General features: G+C 40.2%; 1 protein-coding gene across 2 annotated transcripts in view; it reads right to left on the reverse strand.

The window, feature by feature from the left end:
• SMCHD1 (structural maintenance of chromosomes flexible hinge domain containing 1) overlaps window positions 1–19,270 on the reverse strand; it is a 118,431-nt gene that overhangs the window by 18,986 nt on the left and 80,175 nt on the right. For both annotated transcript variants that reach the window (XM_084780274.1, XM_084780275.1), the window contains 8 exons: window positions 16,340–16,465; window positions 14,754–14,833; window positions 14,211–14,368; window positions 12,799–12,914; window positions 11,737–11,801; window positions 4,019–4,106; window positions 3,152–3,283; window positions 2,737–2,889 (listed from right to left, as the gene is read on the reverse strand). In XM_084780274.1, coding sequence (XP_084636400.1) covers window positions 2,737–2,889; window positions 3,152–3,283; window positions 4,019–4,106; window positions 11,737–11,801; window positions 12,799–12,914; window positions 14,211–14,368; window positions 14,754–14,833; window positions 16,340–16,465 — 918 coding nt within the window. The remainder of the gene's footprint in view (window positions 1–2,736; window positions 2,890–3,151; window positions 3,284–4,018; window positions 4,107–11,736; window positions 11,802–12,798; window positions 12,915–14,210; window positions 14,369–14,753; window positions 14,834–16,339; window positions 16,466–19,270) is intronic.

The following is a 19,270-nucleotide window of genomic DNA, read 5'->3' on the forward strand; positions in this document are numbered from 1 at the left end:
GAAGTACTTTGATATCTATGATGTAGTGTCAAAAATTGTCAACACACTGTTACTTCTTTTAATTTTATTAACACAGTTACTTCTTTTAATTCTATTACATGCTTATTAATCTGTAATGTAGTTAAATATACTCTACGAATATGGGATAGACACATAGGAATGAAAATGAGACTGTTTCTAGAAGATCTCAGACCACGTAGGGAAATAGCATAGACTATAACATGGTACAATTAATGAACCTGACAATGCCAGATTATGATTTAGAACAAAGCCTGTGTTCGTTGGTTTACATACAAACACTAGCGTATTCTAGTCAGTGTTTTGTATGCACTCTTGAAAACACCAGCCTGGGGAGTACATGTAGTTCAGTAGCCTCAACAGTCAACACCCAGCACCAGGCCACCAAAATAAGCCTGAGACCAGAATATAAGTTAACACGCTTCCTCCTGTTCACTTAGCACTGACATGTGGAGCCAGAGGAGGCTCTTCTGTTTATTCAGTGGAACCTGTGGTGGTAAGAGGGACACGCATACACATAAAGTTTAGATTTTATGCAGCTCCGGGAAGTAGATAAGTTTCTGTCTTAACTGCAGTCAGCAACTTCAAATACACATGGAGGTGGAAGAAGGCCGAAGGAAAACGGGCATAATTGCACTTCCAACTGGGCACGAAACTTACTAACTTTACTATGGTGTAGGAAAGACACCTTATTTCCCACCATAATAAGAACAACTATGAAACCGTGGTACACTCTGTAACCCCAGCGCTCGGGAGGCAGAGGCAGGCAGATCGCTGTGAGTTCAAGACCAGCCAGATCTACAGAGCGAGTCCAGGACAGCCAAGGCTACACAGAGAAACCCTGTCACAAAAAACCAAAACCAAAGCCAACAAGAAGCATGAACAGTTCACAATAGCAGCAACTGGTATTTGTCCTCAGTGTGAAGAGATTCAAACAGGCAGGCAAACTGAGAATAGTGGCCCTGCTTAGGCCCTACACAGGCTGTCTTAAAGGAATTCAAGGTGATATCAAGTTACACCGAAGAGCTTTATATACTACATACTTTTAAATGTTGGTAAACGGACTACAAACAAGAATGAGGAACAAAAAATAAAAGAAAATGTACTATTAGTATATATTGAACTATTCAATAAAGAGTCTAAGAAAATTAATGAACTGGAACAAGGATCACAATCAAAGTTTTGTTTTGTTTTTTGTTTTTGCCTGTTTAAAGATTTAAGAAAAAATTTTAATTATTTCTAATTATGTGCAGGTAGGTGTGTGTGCCTGCATGTGCTGCCCACTAAGGGCAGAGGCACCGGACCCCTGGGAGCTGCACTGCAGTCCTGTGGAAGGCCATCAAGCACTCTAACTGCAGAGCCAGCTCTTTAATGGAATGAAGCTAAAAACAAAGTAAATACTTAAACTAACACTGTCTAATCTCTAACAAACAATACTGTTGGGGACCAGAGCTAGGGCCTCACACATGAGTGATCTAACCATGAGCTGCTACAGCCCCAGCCACTCCTGGGCATTTTTACACTTACGAAGAGTCTCGATGAACTGCCCAAGGATGGCTTCAACCTTAATCTGTTGAACTGAGGCGAACCCAACCCCTCTGCTTCAGCACACTGACCTTGGCAGGGTGACAAGGGTTAACCATGCTCAGAAAAATAAACTGTAAATTTGATTACAATTGTTCAAAGCTTTTCTTATGCAAGTAAGAAGCACTTGGTGTGGTGGTGCACTCTGCAACCCCAGGCTCAGCAGACGACAGGAAGCTTCGCGTCGTCCTGGAAAAAACTCCTCCCCATAAAAAAGACATACAGAGTTTCGGTAGAAATATAAATTTAAAAATACTTGCAATAATGGTAAAAAAAATGTTAAATATGTATATTATTTTATGGTCAATTGTTTCTCTTCTCAGTAATTTCTGAAGTCAATCAGTATCTACCTACCAACGAACCAATCTAGCTTCCACACAGGAGGAGGTTGAAACATTTCTGATAAAAAAATAAACTCTGGAGAGGAAATAAATTTGTACCAAGGACTGATGAAAATAACTGTAGTCAGTTTATTAATAATATAGGCTTTTATTTGCTTTTATTCAACAAAGAAGAAATGTATCAAAAATAAGCTAAACAAGATAAAATATTCTTGCAAAAGCTTGGTCCTACAACCTTACTAAAATAGAAATCAACATCCTTCATTGTATATTAAATGCACCAAGCTATGCTAGTGTACACACTATAGCTTCAGATGAACCAGTACTGCAGAGCCAGTCAGTGTTATTTCTGTATAGTTAACAACATAACAATTACTTTATGGAGGGTTTTTACACTGAATTTAATATTAAATATAATATTACACTGAATTAAATATGTATATGACACTATTTTCTTTTAGAAAAATACCAACGATAGGCTGATAATTTATTAAATTTTTACCTAGCCTATGTTTTGTCTGTGTAATACTAGTAACTACAACAAAAGACAGGCATATTGTCACCAAAGCTAAAAAATCAGCACAATAAGCAAAAGCTATTTGTCATCCCATATGGAAGAAGATCTAAGGAAACACCGTTCTGGGCCCAACTTGTCATAGCAAAGTCACAAACACATCGACTGATTTTTAAACTTACTGCACTAGACATAAACCATCAGAACATCCTCCCAGCTGCACATACAGAGAACAGGTTAGCATCATGGATGCTGGAAAAGATGATCTAAGAAACTTACCGTAATTTCAGCAGAACCATTCACAAAGGGAAACTCAAGTGTCCTGACCTTCCCGATGAAGAGTGGGGTATCACTGTCCTCCTCATTAAAGCCTTTAATGGTAGCTACTACAGTGCCAACCAGATCCATTCCGGTGTGATTACCATAATTATCCTTAAAATACACAATGGGAAAGACTAATTAGAAGACCTGGCGAGAAGACAGCTGAGAGAAGAGTGTGAGTAAATCAGAAACAAGGCACATTGCTATGTCAAAACAAAAATGTTTACACAAATTTAATTCGTTCAAGTTTTTCCAGTAGGTTTAAATTGAGTGATCAATATCACTCTGTAACAACCATTCTGAATCTGAGTATCACAGCCAATTACTCTTGTTAAAGTCTGCAGTGTTTGAAGAAGGTACAGAGAGACATTACTGTAATACTGAGATGTAGGTTTTTGACCAAGGTCCTGCTGGCCATGGAGCGAACATTAGAAACAGCTGGGGTTGCTGGCTGGATGTCAGGAACCAACTTCATAGGCTGATTGGGCAGAACATCAACTATAACCTTCAAAACAAAAGCAACATCTGTATTAACAATGTACTCCTATGAACACTTTACTATTTCAGAGGAAAGGCAGCATATACTAAATAAAAAGTTATCCTAAAAAATTTCCTTTTTTTCCCTCAAAAATAATGATTTCATCCTAATTTTTCTGAGTTACATTATAAAGCCCCTGCTTTACCGCAGGGTTACTTGCAATAGCTCAGTCATCTGTCATCAATTACTGCTCTGAAAATATTAAATGGAAAATTCTGGAAATAATTATTTTATAAGATTTCATCACTAATTTCAGTATGTTATAATCTCTTGATTTTATTATTGTTGCTAATCTCAGCAGGTCTACTTTATTAAATGTGATCCTAAGAATGCATACATATAGCCAGGCATGGTGGCACATGTCTTTAAACCCAGCACTCAGGGAGGTAGAGGTAGGGAGAACGCTGTGAATTTGAGGCCAGCTTGGTCTGCAAAGTGAGTCTAGGACAGCCAGAGCTACACAGAGACACCGGGTCCTTTAAAAAAAGGCCAAAAAACCCAAACCAAAACACCAATAAAAATGAATGCATACACAGGAGAAAACACGGTCTACTGAGTTTAGTTTAGTATTGGGGACCCACTGGGTGTTTTCAAATGCCTCCCATGAATAGGGAAGTGACTTTTGCACCTAATAATTCTCTTTAAAAACAAATACTTTGTTTATGAGTAAATATCATGATACATAAGATAAAGTATACAAACCTGTTCGCTGTTAAGCATATTTGTTTTATCGAGCACAAAATCAAACTGGATACAGTATGTTCCTACTTTGTTAGGGATTGTCTTTTCCCTAGAATAAAGAGGTAAGAGCAGTAAAATGTTAACAAAAAGTAGAAGAATTCAGAGCATTAACATTTGTTTCCTTTCATAACAAGCAAATGAACAGAAGAATTACTAATGCTGCACACCTAATATTGACTTTAGATTACTTATTACACTTTTTAATGTTTTTGCCTTCTTTTTGTTCTTATTTATTTATTTATTACGTACACAGTGTTCTGCCTGCATGTACACCAGAAGACGGAGTCACATCACATTGAACTCAGGACCTTTAGAAGAGCAGACAGTGCTCTTAAGCCACTGAGCCATCTCTCCAGCCCTGTTTTTTGCCTTCTTGTTTGTATATATACAAGGCGGCAGATCCCCTGGTACTCTGACCTGGTGTTACATGTGGCTGGGTGCTGGGAACCAAACTCATGTCCCACCTTACTAACCTTCAACCAGGTTGGCCTCGAACTCACAGAGATCCTCAGGCATTTTTCTTAATGTCTGACTTTATATAAGTCAAGCTGTTTATTGTGATTTAATTATCAATAAGAAATTCAGTGCCTATTAAGAGATACACTCAGTCCATCTGAACCATACTCAACCATAATAAAAACATGAAAGTTACAGTAAAAATTAAACAGCTGATCTCCCACATGGAAACAAAAAAACAAAACACAACCCTTTCCTAAAACACTTATGTTAAATAATTGCTTAGGAGCTAATAGCTAAAAGGTATAATAAAGTAGGATGGGAGCCGAGGGTTAAGTCTCACTCTCATGACCACGGTCCCTGGGGACCAGTTCTAGGACACAGGAAGCCTGAGGCGGGTGGACTCCCAAGGCAAGCTCGCTCCAGCTCAGAACCACCTTCATTTACAGGAGAAGCAAATGTAAGCTTCTCTAGGCAAGGGCTGCTATTCTCAACAATCATCTCCACATATATTAATGTCCAAAGGTTAAAATGACAACAATAATAAAAATAAAAATAATCAAGTACATGAAGAAGCAAAGGAACTAGACTGAAAATGAACAGAAACGAGACATCCTAGGAACCCATGGGAACTCTAAACAGATCTTAGCTATTCAGGCTGATACACTGAGAAGTGGCACATGCCTGTAACTCTAGCCTCCCAGAGACTGAAGCAAGAAAAACTAAGAGTTGGAGGACAGATTGGGCTACAGCAACACCCCTCACCCACAGACACACCCCAAAGATGAAATGTGAGTAGACTAGTCCCAGTGACTTAGGGGGTGGAGAAGGGAGAATCATATTTGAATCAAGAAATTTGAGCCTAACTTGAACAAAACAAAGAGCCTTAAATAATGAAATACAAGTACTAGGACTAAAAATGCTGCTCAGAAATTGTTAACTCAAGACAGTCTTAACAACAAATTAAGTTCTACCAAATAGAGACTTAGCTAACTGAAAATACCTTAAAGTATCAGACATAGTGGTGCACGCCTTAAATCCCAGTACCCGGGAGGCAGAAGTGGGCAGATCTCTGTGACTCTGAGGCCAGCCTGGCAGCTGCAGGACAGCTAGGGCTGATACATAGAGAAACCTTGTCTTTGAAAAAACAAAAACAACCCAAACTAAACAAACACAAAAATGAAAAACAAAACCAAGCATTAGAAGAGTGGAAGGAATGGCAGGCAGATAAAAGAAGAATGCCAAGAAAGCTGGGCCTGGGCTGAGGCAGGAGGACCAAAAGGTGAGGGAAACATGGGCCACACAGGCTCTTTGGTACTCTAATAAACTGCCAGCAAAGAAACTAGTTACTAGCATGTCCTTCAAGTCTGAAAGTAAGTACAACCATATATAATTAAAGATAACAACATAATTGATCACCACTAGAAATCTCATTAGAACTTTCTACTGTGATAGTGCTGAGCCCAAGATTAACAGAAAACACCAGGGCATCATGGCTTGTACTTGTGATCTTAGTATTGGAAAGGTTAAAACAAGAGATTTGCTCTGAGTATGAGGCCAGCTCAGTCTACATAGTTTCAGGCTAGCCTGAGCTACATAATGAGAAGCTGTCTCAAAGAACGAAACCAAACTCTTCATGGTGCTACACTTTTTTTAATTGACAAATAATTTTTATATATTTATCATATAAAACTATAGGGGCTGGAGAGATGGCTCAGAGGTTAAGAGCACTAGCTGCTCTTCCAAAGGTTCCAAGTTCAATTCCCAGCAACTACGTGGTGGCTCACAACCATCTATAATGCGATCTGGTGCCCTCTTCTGGCGCGCAGGTGTACAGGGAGGGAGAACACTGTATATGTAATGAATAAATACATAAATCAAATAAATCTTTTTTAAAAATTTAATATAAAACTATAAAAAGATTAATAGAAAAGAAAAATAAGTATAAATGACCATTTCTGACATACAATTTAATAGTAACAGTGCCTTAAATGCACAACAAAAAGGAATGTAAACTGGAAGAAGAAAATTAGAATTTCTCAAGAAGACAGAAAACACAAATATTATTACACATCACAATAGGACACATGCTTAACCTGAAGGGAGCCACTCAGAAAAGAACAAAGAACAAGAAGCCGTATCTTCCAATTCACAGTAATGAGTTTTTGTTTCTTATCTAAGACAGGGTTTTTCTACATAGCCCTGGCAGTCCTAGAACTCAAAAAGATCTGCTGGTCTCTGCATCCCAGGATGCTAGGATTCAAAGCACCATAAGTCAGGCTTTCTAACTTACCAATTTACCATAGAATGACAACTACAGACAATAGATCAAAGTGAAATAAAGCAAGAAAAGAGAGAAAAGATGAAACTGGTCAGTGAGATGGCTCAGTAGGTGCTTGCCAGAGTTCAATGCCAGAATCCCAGGAAAAGGTGGAAGCAGAGAATCAACTCCGCAAATCTAAAAACACAACATAGGATCAAGATGGAGATGGGCCAGTAGTTAATAGCTTTTGTTCTTGCAAAGGGTCAGGTCAATTTCCAGCAGCCACACGGTGGCTCACAACCATCTATGAATCCAGTTCTAGGGAAACGTGGTGTTTTCTCCTGACTCACAGGAACCAGGTGCATATGTGATGCACATAAATATACATACAATAATCTAAAGAAAAAAAGACCACATTGAAAATAAAAAACAAACAAACAAACCGGTAACATAAGATTAAGTGTACTGGTTACATGTGGTCTAAATGTTTGAATCAGAGGATTACAGCTATCCCTAATAAGCAACAACAAAAAACAAACAAAACCTCAAACCAACACTTACATGACATTATAAAAGATATAGTTAAAAGAATGAGCCAGGCGTGGTGGCGCACGCATTTAATCCCAGCACTTGGGAGGCAGAGGCAGGTAGATTGCTGTGAGTTCAAGGCCAGCCTGGTCTACAAAGCAAGTCCAGGACAGCCAAGGCTACACAGAGAAACCATGTCTCGAAAAACCCAAAACAAACTAACAAACAAACAAACAAACAAACAGCATGTCATAAGGGGGAATGAAGTGGAATGAAGACATAACAACAAGAGCCAGGTCTGTGGGCCCAGCACAAGCACCCACAGGCACAGGTCACAGTCCATGAAGTGAGACAACAATTCCGGCAGACAAGCTTGAGGGGCTTCGGGCACTGGGTGCAGCAGCTGCAACATGGGTCCAGCTGCAGTGAACAGGACTTTAGCAGTAGAAGACAGGAGAGAAAGCAAGGCCATGAGGACTTGGGCACTTAGAGGCCTGTGAGGCTCCAGGTGTCACGCAGAGGTTGAGTGCCCAGGAACCCAAGGTGAGGAAAAGTCTGGTCACATCAAACAGCAGAGGGTGTGCTAATCAGAAGCCAAACAACAGAACAAGGTTGGGAGAGGCAGGGGCACCATGCTGCAAGCAAGGGTGTGGACAAGCTGGGCGCTGGCCCTCAGCACCCCAGACCCTCCCAGTGCAGGGGTGGAGAGCACAAAGCAGTACACAAAGAAAACACAGGCTGATCCGACTGACCCACAGAGTCAACAGTCTCCCCCACTTTCTGAACAAACTAATACAAAGAAGACCAGGAGGGAGAGAAACCACAGCATCCCTCCAAGAAAAGAAAGCTGGACCAACCTCCACTGAAAAAAGGAAAGGTGACTTGAATAAAAGAATAAAAACTCAACCAACTTTACATGTGCAAGCCTCAGTGAGGAAACCAAAGTAACACACAAAACCCCAACACAACACGCACCCTCTAAAACGACTGATTCCGTATTAAGGGGTTCTAATGACGTAGATGACATTCCAGGAAAAGGAGTCAAAGAATAATTATAACGATGTTCAAACATCTCAAAGAGGACTGAGTATACTCCAGAAGGGCACAAACAGCTGAGTGAAATAAGGAACTCAACTCAGGACCTAAAAACAGAATTCAAAGCACTCTGAAATGGTGCTGGGTAGGAAATGTTGGGGGGTGGTCTAACGTATTTTATGCTAATTACTGCTGGCTGTCTCTGAGATTAATACAAAGCCATCCCACCTGAGCTAGAGGTGTGGCTAAGGTTCCAGAGAGGGGTGGGGTGGGGAAGGAGAAGGCCACCATGGGCCCAGATGATGATAATTAGCAAGTATTTGGGATTATGGACGGGAGGTAGCTTGACAGAAATCATTAGAAGCAGATGGCATGGGATTGGGGCAAGTATACCCGCCCCACCATGGGAAGTAGTTTAGAGGATTAATGTCTGCCCTGCCCCAGGCTTCCTATGGATATTTTAAAATATAACAAGCGTCTGTGTCTTGACTGTTCGCTAGCCGGGTATACTAATAATACCGGTAATTTAAAAAACATTAAGTGGCCCCAATAGTATAGAGATATATAGGGACGATAAGACAAAAAGTAGATTATTAAATCTACTCCTTAATTTAAGGCCTTAATTGTTACTCACAAATAAAGTTAATTATTGATATGGAATTTTTTATATTGATACAAAGTAGGTTTAATTTTGATACATTAAAATTTAATATTATTCTTTACACATTATATGTCTACTCTGAGGTACTGTATACCTACAACTTAATTAATATGTGGTTTACTTCCAATGCTCTGATAGTATTATTGTAAGCTGCTTAGGATAATTAAGTAATACAAGTCTATTGTTGATCAATTAATTCATAGTCATGTCAAGTATAAGAATATACATGCTAGGTTTAACAGATATGATTCTATAAATAGATATGGCAAAATAGATAAGGACTTAAAAAAAACCTCAAGAGACCAACAGAATATGGCATTTAAGAATGTTTTTATTATTTTAAAGATTCTTTGACAATAAGACAGGTTAACTCCTGGCAGTACCTCCTCTAACACGCACGCGCGCACACACACACACACACACACACACACACACACACACACACACACACACAAGATGAATATCGAAGAACCTCCTTGTGGAGATGTTTGAGTGTGGCAAAACAGCCGCTGGATAAAAATGTCCTCGTTTCTCCCACAGACAAAATTCTGCCTAAAATGGACAAATTTGGATGCAGGCAGGCAGAGTTGACAGCCAGACTCTGCCAAGACAGGGTAAACAAGTCTTCAATGGCTCCTGCTTCACAAATATGTCTGTCAGATATACTGGGAAGAAGGTTGAAGATGATGCTCCAATGTTATATAGAGTTTTGTGTGACTGTTCAGGCAGTAAACTGTCTCTGTCATTTTTTTCATTTTGGAAACTGCTAACCTGAACTTCCTGTTTACTCAGGTAATTAAATTTATTCCTTCTCAAGTCTCTGATGGGGCTGAAGACCAGTTAGTTTTTAAAATTAAACTTAGCTGTTTAAGAGCTAAGAAGATACTTTAATAGCTCTTCAGTTCAAAACTTTATACTCACAAAGATAAAACAAATAATATCTCTTCAAGGTTGCCAAATATCTTTTGATTAAACATTATGTATGTAAGTCTTACCGATTGGTTTTTATAATTTTTCGTAATTGTACTTACTGTATATAAAAGAAATAACCTTTTATTTAGACAAAAGAAAGGGGAATTGTTGGGGGAATGGTCTAATGTATTTTGATGCTAATTACTGCTGGCTGTATGTGACCCACCTTTTGATTAATAAAAAGCCATCCCACCTGGCAGCTAAGGTGAGAGGGGGGGGAGGGGAGAGGGGGGAGGAGAGGAGGGGGGGGAAATCCTGGGAAGAAGAGACTACCACGAGAAAGAAGGAGAAGGACTGGAGGAGGAGAAGGTCGCCGCGGGTTGGATGGAGGAGAAGCGCGTGGCTGGTGTGGCTGGCGTGGCTGGGAACTATGGATGGGAAGTAGCTTGATAGAAATTGGTACAAGCAGACGCCATGGGAAGTGGTTTAGAGGGTTAATGTCTGCCCTGCCACAGGTTGACTACGGCTATTTTAAAATACAACAAGTGGCTGTGTCTTAATTGATCAGTAGCCAGGCCTACAGGTAATATAGATAATTTAAAAACAATAATGAAAAACTCATGAAATCAAATAAAAAGCCCGATGAAAAGCCCGTCAATAGGTTGTTCATGTACAGGGCAGAGTCTCAGGGCTTGAAGACAAGGAAGATGGAGGAGCTGGATCACACAGGTAAACATCAGTAAGTTAGAGCGAAAACGTATGCATAGAACACATCAGAGCTTTGGAATTGTATGAAAAGACCAAATTTATGAGTGATAAACTTAAGAGGGAAATTCTATGTTGAAGGCACAGATTTAAAAAAAAAAAAATAGTGTCTCGGAAAAAAAAAAGTCAAAGAAGAAAAATTTCCAAGTCTAGCAAAAGAGATATGCAAAAAAACCACAAATATACAAGACCATAAAGCAAAGGCCTCTCGCCGGGCGGTGGTGGCGCACGCCTTTAATCCCAGCACTCGGGAGGCAGAGGCAGGCGGATCGCTGTGAGTTCGAGGTCAGCCTGGTCTACAAAGTGAGTCTAGGACAGCCAAGGCTACACAGAGAGACCCTGTCTCGAAAAAAAAAAAAAAAAACCAAAAAAAAAAAAAAAAAAAAAGCAAAGGCCTCTTATATTATAACCAACAGTGCATGCAATAAAGGGCACTGAGAGCTGCGGGGGAAAAGGCCCAGGTCACATGAAAAGGCAGGCCGGTCACAACAACAGCTGATCACTACACAGAAATGATTCTGAAAGACGACAGCTACCGTTCCAGACTATCACATCAGCAAAACTGCAGGCCGTAATGAAGAAAAAGCAAAAGCTTTGCACTATGGAGGCAGACGAACATGATTCATGGCCACTAAGCCAGATCTACAAAGATATTGTCTCAAAAATAAAAACAGAGGAGTGCAATGGAGGAGACCACCCGATGCCCACCTCTGGCGTCCACGAGCAGCCGCACACGCGCATGCTCATACAGCACACACTGAAACAAATAAATACTGAGTGATACCATAAACAAAGTCTCTCAATATATTTTCTAGGTTCTAATATTAACACATCACAACCATGTTTATGGAGCAATATGGAGCAATATTTAATAAAGAAGAAAACAAAGCAACAACAACAACAAAGCAAACATGCTTCTGAACAAAATTGGTAAGAAATAAAGTCAATGTTTTCTTCTTGACCATAGACTACTTTTTAAAGGGAAAGACCGCAAACATTACTAACTTGAATCACTCTAACCTGAGCATATGGAAAACTATGAAATTATTTTGCTGGTACCTGAAACAGAAGCAGCCATCTTCCTTGTCATGATCTTTTATTTTATTACAACTAAATGTTTCTGCCTAGAAAGGGGAACAGAAGAGGAAGAAAACAAATGTTAAAAGAGTATACTCAGGTTGAAAATGAGTCCATGTGAATGAACGAACAGACTGCGTTTGGATTTACATATTTACAAGGACCCTGGACCAGACTGCCCAGCTGGTTAACTTCTGGGCTGTTAAGTAAGCTGGCTTTTAAACACATTATTCAAATGAATGGTCAACACTGAAGTGGATTATTAAATTAGGTGCTCTGCAAAGTTTTCGGATTTGGTTTCCACTTTGAGATTTACCTCATATTGTACCATATGAGAACCAATGGCTGCAAGTAACTGTTGAACACTTGAAAGGTGGTTTTCTGAGCTGAAATACACAGTTAGAAACACTCTCCTTATTGATGATTTTGAACACATCAGGCTAGGGACACGCCTCAGTGCATACGAGAGCTGGGAAAGCATGAGGACCTAAGCTGAAAGCCTAGAGCAAACATAAAAACTGGGCCTGGGTTTCCTATCAGTGCCCCAGCACCGACGGGGTGGAGACTGGAGGAATCCCAGATCTTGCTTGGAGCCCAGCCCCGTGAGCGAGCTTTGGTTGGTGAGCTTCCTGTCTCAGGGGAATAACGAAACACCAGAGCAACAAAGGTAGGCACCTGACATCCTCCTCCAGCATCTGCATGTGCAAGCATGGGTGTACGTGGAAGTACGCATCTGTACACTCACACACGTAGCACATACTCATAACATACGCACACACACAAATTAAACAGACAAAGAATATACAGTCCCAATTTTTAAAATACTGGCGGCATGTTGAGATGGTAACTTCTGATATATTAAATGAACAATATTTAAATTATCTTACTTCTTTTTTCTTTTGAGACAGAGTCTCTTTATGTATACTGGCTGCACTGAAACCCTACGCAGACAGATCTGCCCCGGGCGCTGGATAAAGGCATGGACCGTGCCCTGACGGCACATAAACTACGCTGCTTCCCACCTGAGTGCTTGCCGTTACTCACATTGGCTGGTGGCTGCGTCACGCCACTCGACAGCTTCCACAATTTCATGGAAATGCGTGTTGGGTTAATATTTTTGATGACATTACCACCTTCAGAAATCACACTAACCATAAAATCTGTCATGTAAACATAAAATTTACTTACTTATCTAATAACAATATTCTGGTAAAGAAAGTAAGACAATTCAAAGACACGAAACAAAAAGTAATGAGACTATTACTTAACCAGGAACCTCCAGCAAGGGTCCTAGGTCACTTAATCACAGCAGGCCACTTCTAGGGCTAAGTCTGAACATCAAGTTCTCCTAGATAAATCTAAGACATTCGTCTTCGCTGTAGCTTCAGTTTTCCATGATGTCAGTTAAATCTACCATGCAAAACTGGAGCGGCATGGCTGCCTGTGCTTAGTCCCTACGAATCAGCCCAACTGGTCACAATCTACATGCCACGTACACTTCTAGAACAAAAATGTTCTTTTACGTCTTAACGATGTAAAGCAGCTAAAGCATCGTATATAGCACTCCCCATCATATTTACTAGCTATATGCAACATTTTGTACCTGTTATACTTTTTAGAATAAAAAAGGTTTTTATTTCTCTCAGACTTAACACAAAATTTATAAAGTATAAAACCTATGGATATGTGTTTTTTAATTAGTAACAGTAAACTGTTTTAGCGATTTTAACCCTAACCTTTTGGTATGCTTCCTTCTCTGCATAGAAGTACACATAGGCAATCATCTCTTCCAGAAACAAGGTTTGTAGAAAATTACTCAAATAAAGGACATACTAATTTCCTACTGACAGCAATAGCCAGAGTATATGATTGCTGAGTCATCACCTACAATCGTCTGTGTTTACTGAAAGCTGCAATGTTCACAACTAAGCCAAAGAATCTAAGTGAGCAGTTAATTATTGGATGGTCGCTTTCAAAGAATTTAACCTTATGTAATTTGTATCTACCCAATTTAGGCTAAATGGTCCTGGCTCCAATGGTGTTAAGATAATAAAATCACAGTATATATAACACAGCTGAGCTATATGATAGTTACCATTTAGTTTTACTTTTTATTTTGTTTTCATTTCTGTAAGACATGGTCTTACTCTGTAGCCAAGGCTGGCCCTAGCTTTGCTGCAATCCTTCCGCCTTAGCTTCCAAAGTGTTGCACCAGTCTTTGGCTCCCGTTGAAAGTAATTACCTTAATCTATCAGTTTATATATGACCTTGCAGTCCTTCTTTAAATTAAAAGACTACAGAAAAACAGGATGAGGAGGGAAATTGCTTAGTCTTATGTATTTTCTTTATCAACATTTTTAAAAATCATGCTGAACATCAAACATAATTTGTCCCATTAGTATTACTATAAAAGAAATTACCACCAAAGATTTATTTGAACAGTCTCCAGTACTTACCAGTGAATACATCTCCTGCTATAAAAGAGGCATCTCTGTCATATTTAACATTGAGACGGATGGGTTTCTCAGGGTCTGGAAGAATCATTAACTTAATTGCAGGCCCTTCAATGCTGCTCTTATTAGAGACCCCTTTAACCTGCAGTGTGTGTTCTCCCCTAACAAAAACGGAAAAAAATCGGGGTGAGGTTCAAATTACATTGGTTATCACCTAAAGCTTAATGTTTTTAGAGACCCTTATTATTCCTACTCTGAATTAAAATTCTTGTCTAACACTACATTGAAGCATAGTTATTATAATCTTTTTAAAAAGATTTATTTATTATGTATACAGTGTTCTGCCTGCATGCCAGAATAGGACACTAAATTTGACTATAGATGGTTGTGAGCTACCACGTGGCTGCTGGGAATTAGAAAGACCAGCCAGTGCTCTTAACCTCTGAGCCATCTCTCCAGACCCCAGTTATTATAATATTAAATTCAGAGATTAATAAGAAAATCCAATCTCTGTAACACCAATACTGTAAAACTTCCATTTCTTACCTTGGAGCAAAAACAGTGAACACCCCCAAATTAGCTCTGCCCTGATCATCTGTTTTATACTGTTGGTTTGAAGGCATTAGCTACAAATAAAACAAAATTAAAAGGCCAGTTAGAAAAGTCTAGAAATCTATCAAAGTCTTTTCTATTACCATGTTTCTAAAATGTTCTTAAATTATATGTCAAATAACTATAAAAAATAAGAATTTCAAATCTAAAACTAGACAAAAAAAAACCAAAACAAAACAAAACATGTAATCACAGCTCCAAAAAATCATTCAAAAAGACTCTCCTAAATTCTAACTCTCAACTCTACTTACGGGAACACAACGGCTCGGCCCAGGTTACAGTAAGACCATGAATGGGAAGGAAAAGTGACGGGAAAGCCTGTCCTCTAGAGAGCCTGTCTCATTTACCAGGCTTTTCTCTGTTTTCCCCATTGGTCCCAAAGTCTTCATCCTAACTCAGAGATGTCTTATATTACTTTTTATAGGGGTGATATCATAGTCTTCTTTGATAGCCCTGAAAATCTTGGTTTTCATGACTTTATTAGGGATATAAACCATGAATATCATATAAAAATTTTGGTATTTTAATTTCCTCCATGAGCTTTTAAAATAAATTTGTGAGATCCTAGAAAATGTGGGGTGGGATTCTGTCTGAATTAATTAAATTCAAGAGCTCTGTCAGTTTTGTGCAATATCAACTACTCTATTGCATTTATAAAACATCTGAGGAGTGATACTTTAGGCTGCCTGAACCCATCCTTCCCAGGTCTAACAGCTGTGCCCAAGTTCAGGCAACTCTTTGTAAGATGAGACAAACCATCCTAATACTCTAAAAACTTCACTTTATCATATACAAAGACTTTGATTTATATTACACAATAATAAAGATTACATAAGACTATACTTTTTTTTCTTAAAGAGAATAAAATGTGACAACTGATCCTAGCATGGAGAAAAGTGCTGATCTTTAGGAAGCCCAAGGGGGAAGAAGGTGACAGAGATCAGACACAGATCTCTGTTCATGCTAGGAAGCACGTTCCTACTTACTGAGCTACATTGTCTTAAAATACAGTTTTTCTTAAGGCCTAGCTTATTTTTGTTTCATGTGTATGGGTGCTCTGTCTGCATGTATGTCTACACTCTACTTCCATGCCTGTGGAGGCCAGAAAGGGACACAGAAGCCTCTGGAACTGGAGTTCCTGGCAACTGGTTTTAAGTTGCCGTGTGGATACTAAACCGAACTGTGTAGGAACGTGGAGTGAACGTATCAACTGTCAATAAAGCGCTGTTTAGCCAATCAGCTGGGCACAAGGACAGGAAGAGGAAGGCAGGACTTCCTGGAGGGGAGAAAAGAGTCTGAGGGTTGGAGATGGGGACTTGGCGTTCACGAGTGGATTAGAATCAGTTCAGACTCTGCCCGGCTAAGTGCTGGCAGCTTTAAAGTACATTTCAGTCTCCCTGTGTCAGTTATTTGCTTCGTAGGCTGAACGGATACAAATTACTGTAACACCAAACCTATGTCCTCTGCAAGAACAGCAACTGCTCTTAGCCACTGAGCCCCTCTCTAGCCTTGAAACTTACCTTTAAACTGCTAGCTTTTATGAGACTAATTTTAACATTTGGAACTAGTGCAGGATTATCCCACTGATCACAGAGTTGAACGATGAGAGGGTTCTGTAACTGCCTTCCATTAATCACCGGAATAGACTGAAACAGACACAAATGTTTTAATAAACACAAATAAGTATGTACCAAACAATATAATTACTTATATAGTAATTTGCTGTATTTATGCTTCTTTTATCAATGAATAAACTCTAGGATGCCAGTTTACCAAAATGACCACGTTATACTAAAGACAAATAACAGCGCTTGCCACTGCCTGCTTCTAGTACCAATCTATAGTTTAACATTTCTGTCAATTTTCAAGCTTTTTACACAATGGCATTTAACAATACCATTTAGCCCCTGATTAAAGTTGGTATTAATAATCCATGCTGTAAATTCAAATGCTTGCTTGCTTTCTAGCAAATATGGGAGCTTGCGAGATCCCTGTAGTGATGCATTAATATGGGATATATTCAAAGGGCACACTGTTAAGCAAAATACCTCATAAAGCATCAATATCATGCAAAATTTTAAAAGCAGGAGACAAATAAAAGAGTAAAAAAATGGAAGTTGACTATCCTACACGTACCCATGCTTCCTCTAGCTCCTCTCCCCTCCTGTCTTAACTGCTTATCAAACTAGGATGCAGACGGCCAAAAACGGAAGGAGAATCAGTGCTTTGTTACGGATAAGATATGCAGACAATAAGAATGTCAACAGTGGTTACACACAGTGCTTGGTTGAGTAGGAGACAGACATAACTATCACTGGAGATGACACACAGTGTGGATCTCTATGTTGCTGAGAGTTTCACACACTGTCCACTCTGCTGTTGGTCTAAGAGTCTCACAATGTAGTCTAGCAAACCTCCTAAACGTGAGTGTGAGTGCAGCACCCCAGTCTCAGCTTGCCATGCCTAAATGTTGGTGCAGACGGTGCTCACAAGTTCCAGGCCCACCCTAACTGCGTCTAAAGGGTCTTTTCCAGTAAAATAGGACTTTACGCTTTAGTAGTTTTTCAGGAAAACAGTTGAAAATGCCAAATCCCAACATCCCCTGTTGTTCTGCGTTCTTTCATGCTGCAGCAGGCTGGTATCTCAGTGCCTCCTTTATGAGATGAACAGCGCATGCACATCAGGGGTGCTGTGTGTGAGAGTACCCACAGGCTCATGGGCGACCAGCGGTGGCACTACCTGATAGACTAAAGATATGGCCCTGTTGGAGGAGTGCGTCATGTGGGTAGGCTTCGAGGTTTCAGAATAGCTCATTCTAAACTCAGTGCCTCTCTCTTCCCGTCTGAGCCCAGTGCCTCTCTCTTCCCATCTGAGCCCAGTGCCTCTCTCTTCCTGTCTGAGCCCAGTGCCTCTCTCTTCCTGTCTGAGCCCAGTGCCTCTCTCTTCCTGTCTGAGCCCAGTGCCTCTCTCTTCCTGTCACCGCTCTTCCTATAACTCCCTCTCCTGCATCAAGTCTGCTGTAGGCTGCCATGCTCCCCCGCCATGATGACAATGGACTAAACCTCTGAAGCTGTAAGCCAGTCCCAATTAAATGCTTTCCTTTATCAGGGTCCTGGTATTTCTTCATAGCAATAGAAACCCCAACCAAGACAATATAATAACACGTTTTTCCTCATTACCACACCAGGTGATCTTTTAGTTCCATAGAAAGGGACCCAAGAGTGGGCAACAACTAAATTAGGAACCTCTAGGATGATGAGATATTAAGATTACTTTTCCAGTCTCATTTACCTAAAAACATTGATAAGCACTAAGTAATTTAGGCCCATGTTTCATTTCAAAGTTTCTGGTGAGAACTTATAGTATTTACAAATAAATCTTACAATAATTTTTCGTAAGCTGTCACTACTGTTTACATTCTACCTAATCACAGGAACTTTTGTTCTACCTCAAAAGTACATTAGTGTTTTTTTTTTTTTTAGAATATATCATTAAATTCTTTATTTGGCACCAAGAGGTATTAAAAAATGTATTAATTTATGTAATATACTCCCAAATAAAAACAAGTGCACTACCTTTTCCAGGAAGCCCTTATTCAATGCATTATTATAGACAGAAGAAAAAAGAAACCATCTATTTTTTAAAACAAATTATTATAACTAATTTGTTTTTCTCATAAATAAAATATGGTACTAGCAGCCTAGAGCACGGGTGTAAGCTCCTCTTAGCTCTTCCTCAGGCTCCTTACACCAGCACAGGGCTACGCTGACCCTTCACTCACACCAGCACACAGCTACGCTGACCCTTCACTCACACCAGCACACGGCTACGCTGACTCTTCACTCACACCAGCACACGGCTACGCTGACCCTTCACTCACACCAGCACACGGCTACGCTGACCCTTCACTCACACCAGCACACGGCTATGCTGACTCTTCACTCACACCAGCACACGGCTATGCTGACCCCTCACTCACACCAGCACACGGCTACGCTGACCCCTCACTCACACCAGCACACGGCTATGCTGACTCTTCACTCACACCAGCACACGGCTATGCTGACTCTTCACTCACACCAGCACAGGGCTACGCTGACTCTTCACTCACACCAGCACACGGCTACGCTGACCCCTCACTCACACCAGCACACGGCTACGCTGACCCTTCACTCACACCAGCACACGGCTACGCTGACCCTTCACTCACACCAGCACACGGCTACGCTGACCCTTCACTCACACCAGCACACGGCTACGCTGACCCTTCACTCACACCAGCACACGGCTACGCTGACCCTGACTGAAAAGTGAAATTTGACATTGTGGCTCACATTGGCAACCCTGGTACTCGGAAGGCGCAGATGCAAGACTGCAGTAACAACTGCCATGGAGAGATGGGCCTGCTGGTATGGAGTGGGATAGACACAATGGGACCAACCAATGTCTGT

This window comes from Acomys minous, assembly GCF_964271855.1.
Source record: "Acomys minous genome assembly, chromosome: 4".
Classification (NCBI taxonomy): domain Eukaryota; kingdom Metazoa; phylum Chordata; class Mammalia; order Rodentia; family Muridae; genus Acomys; species Acomys minous.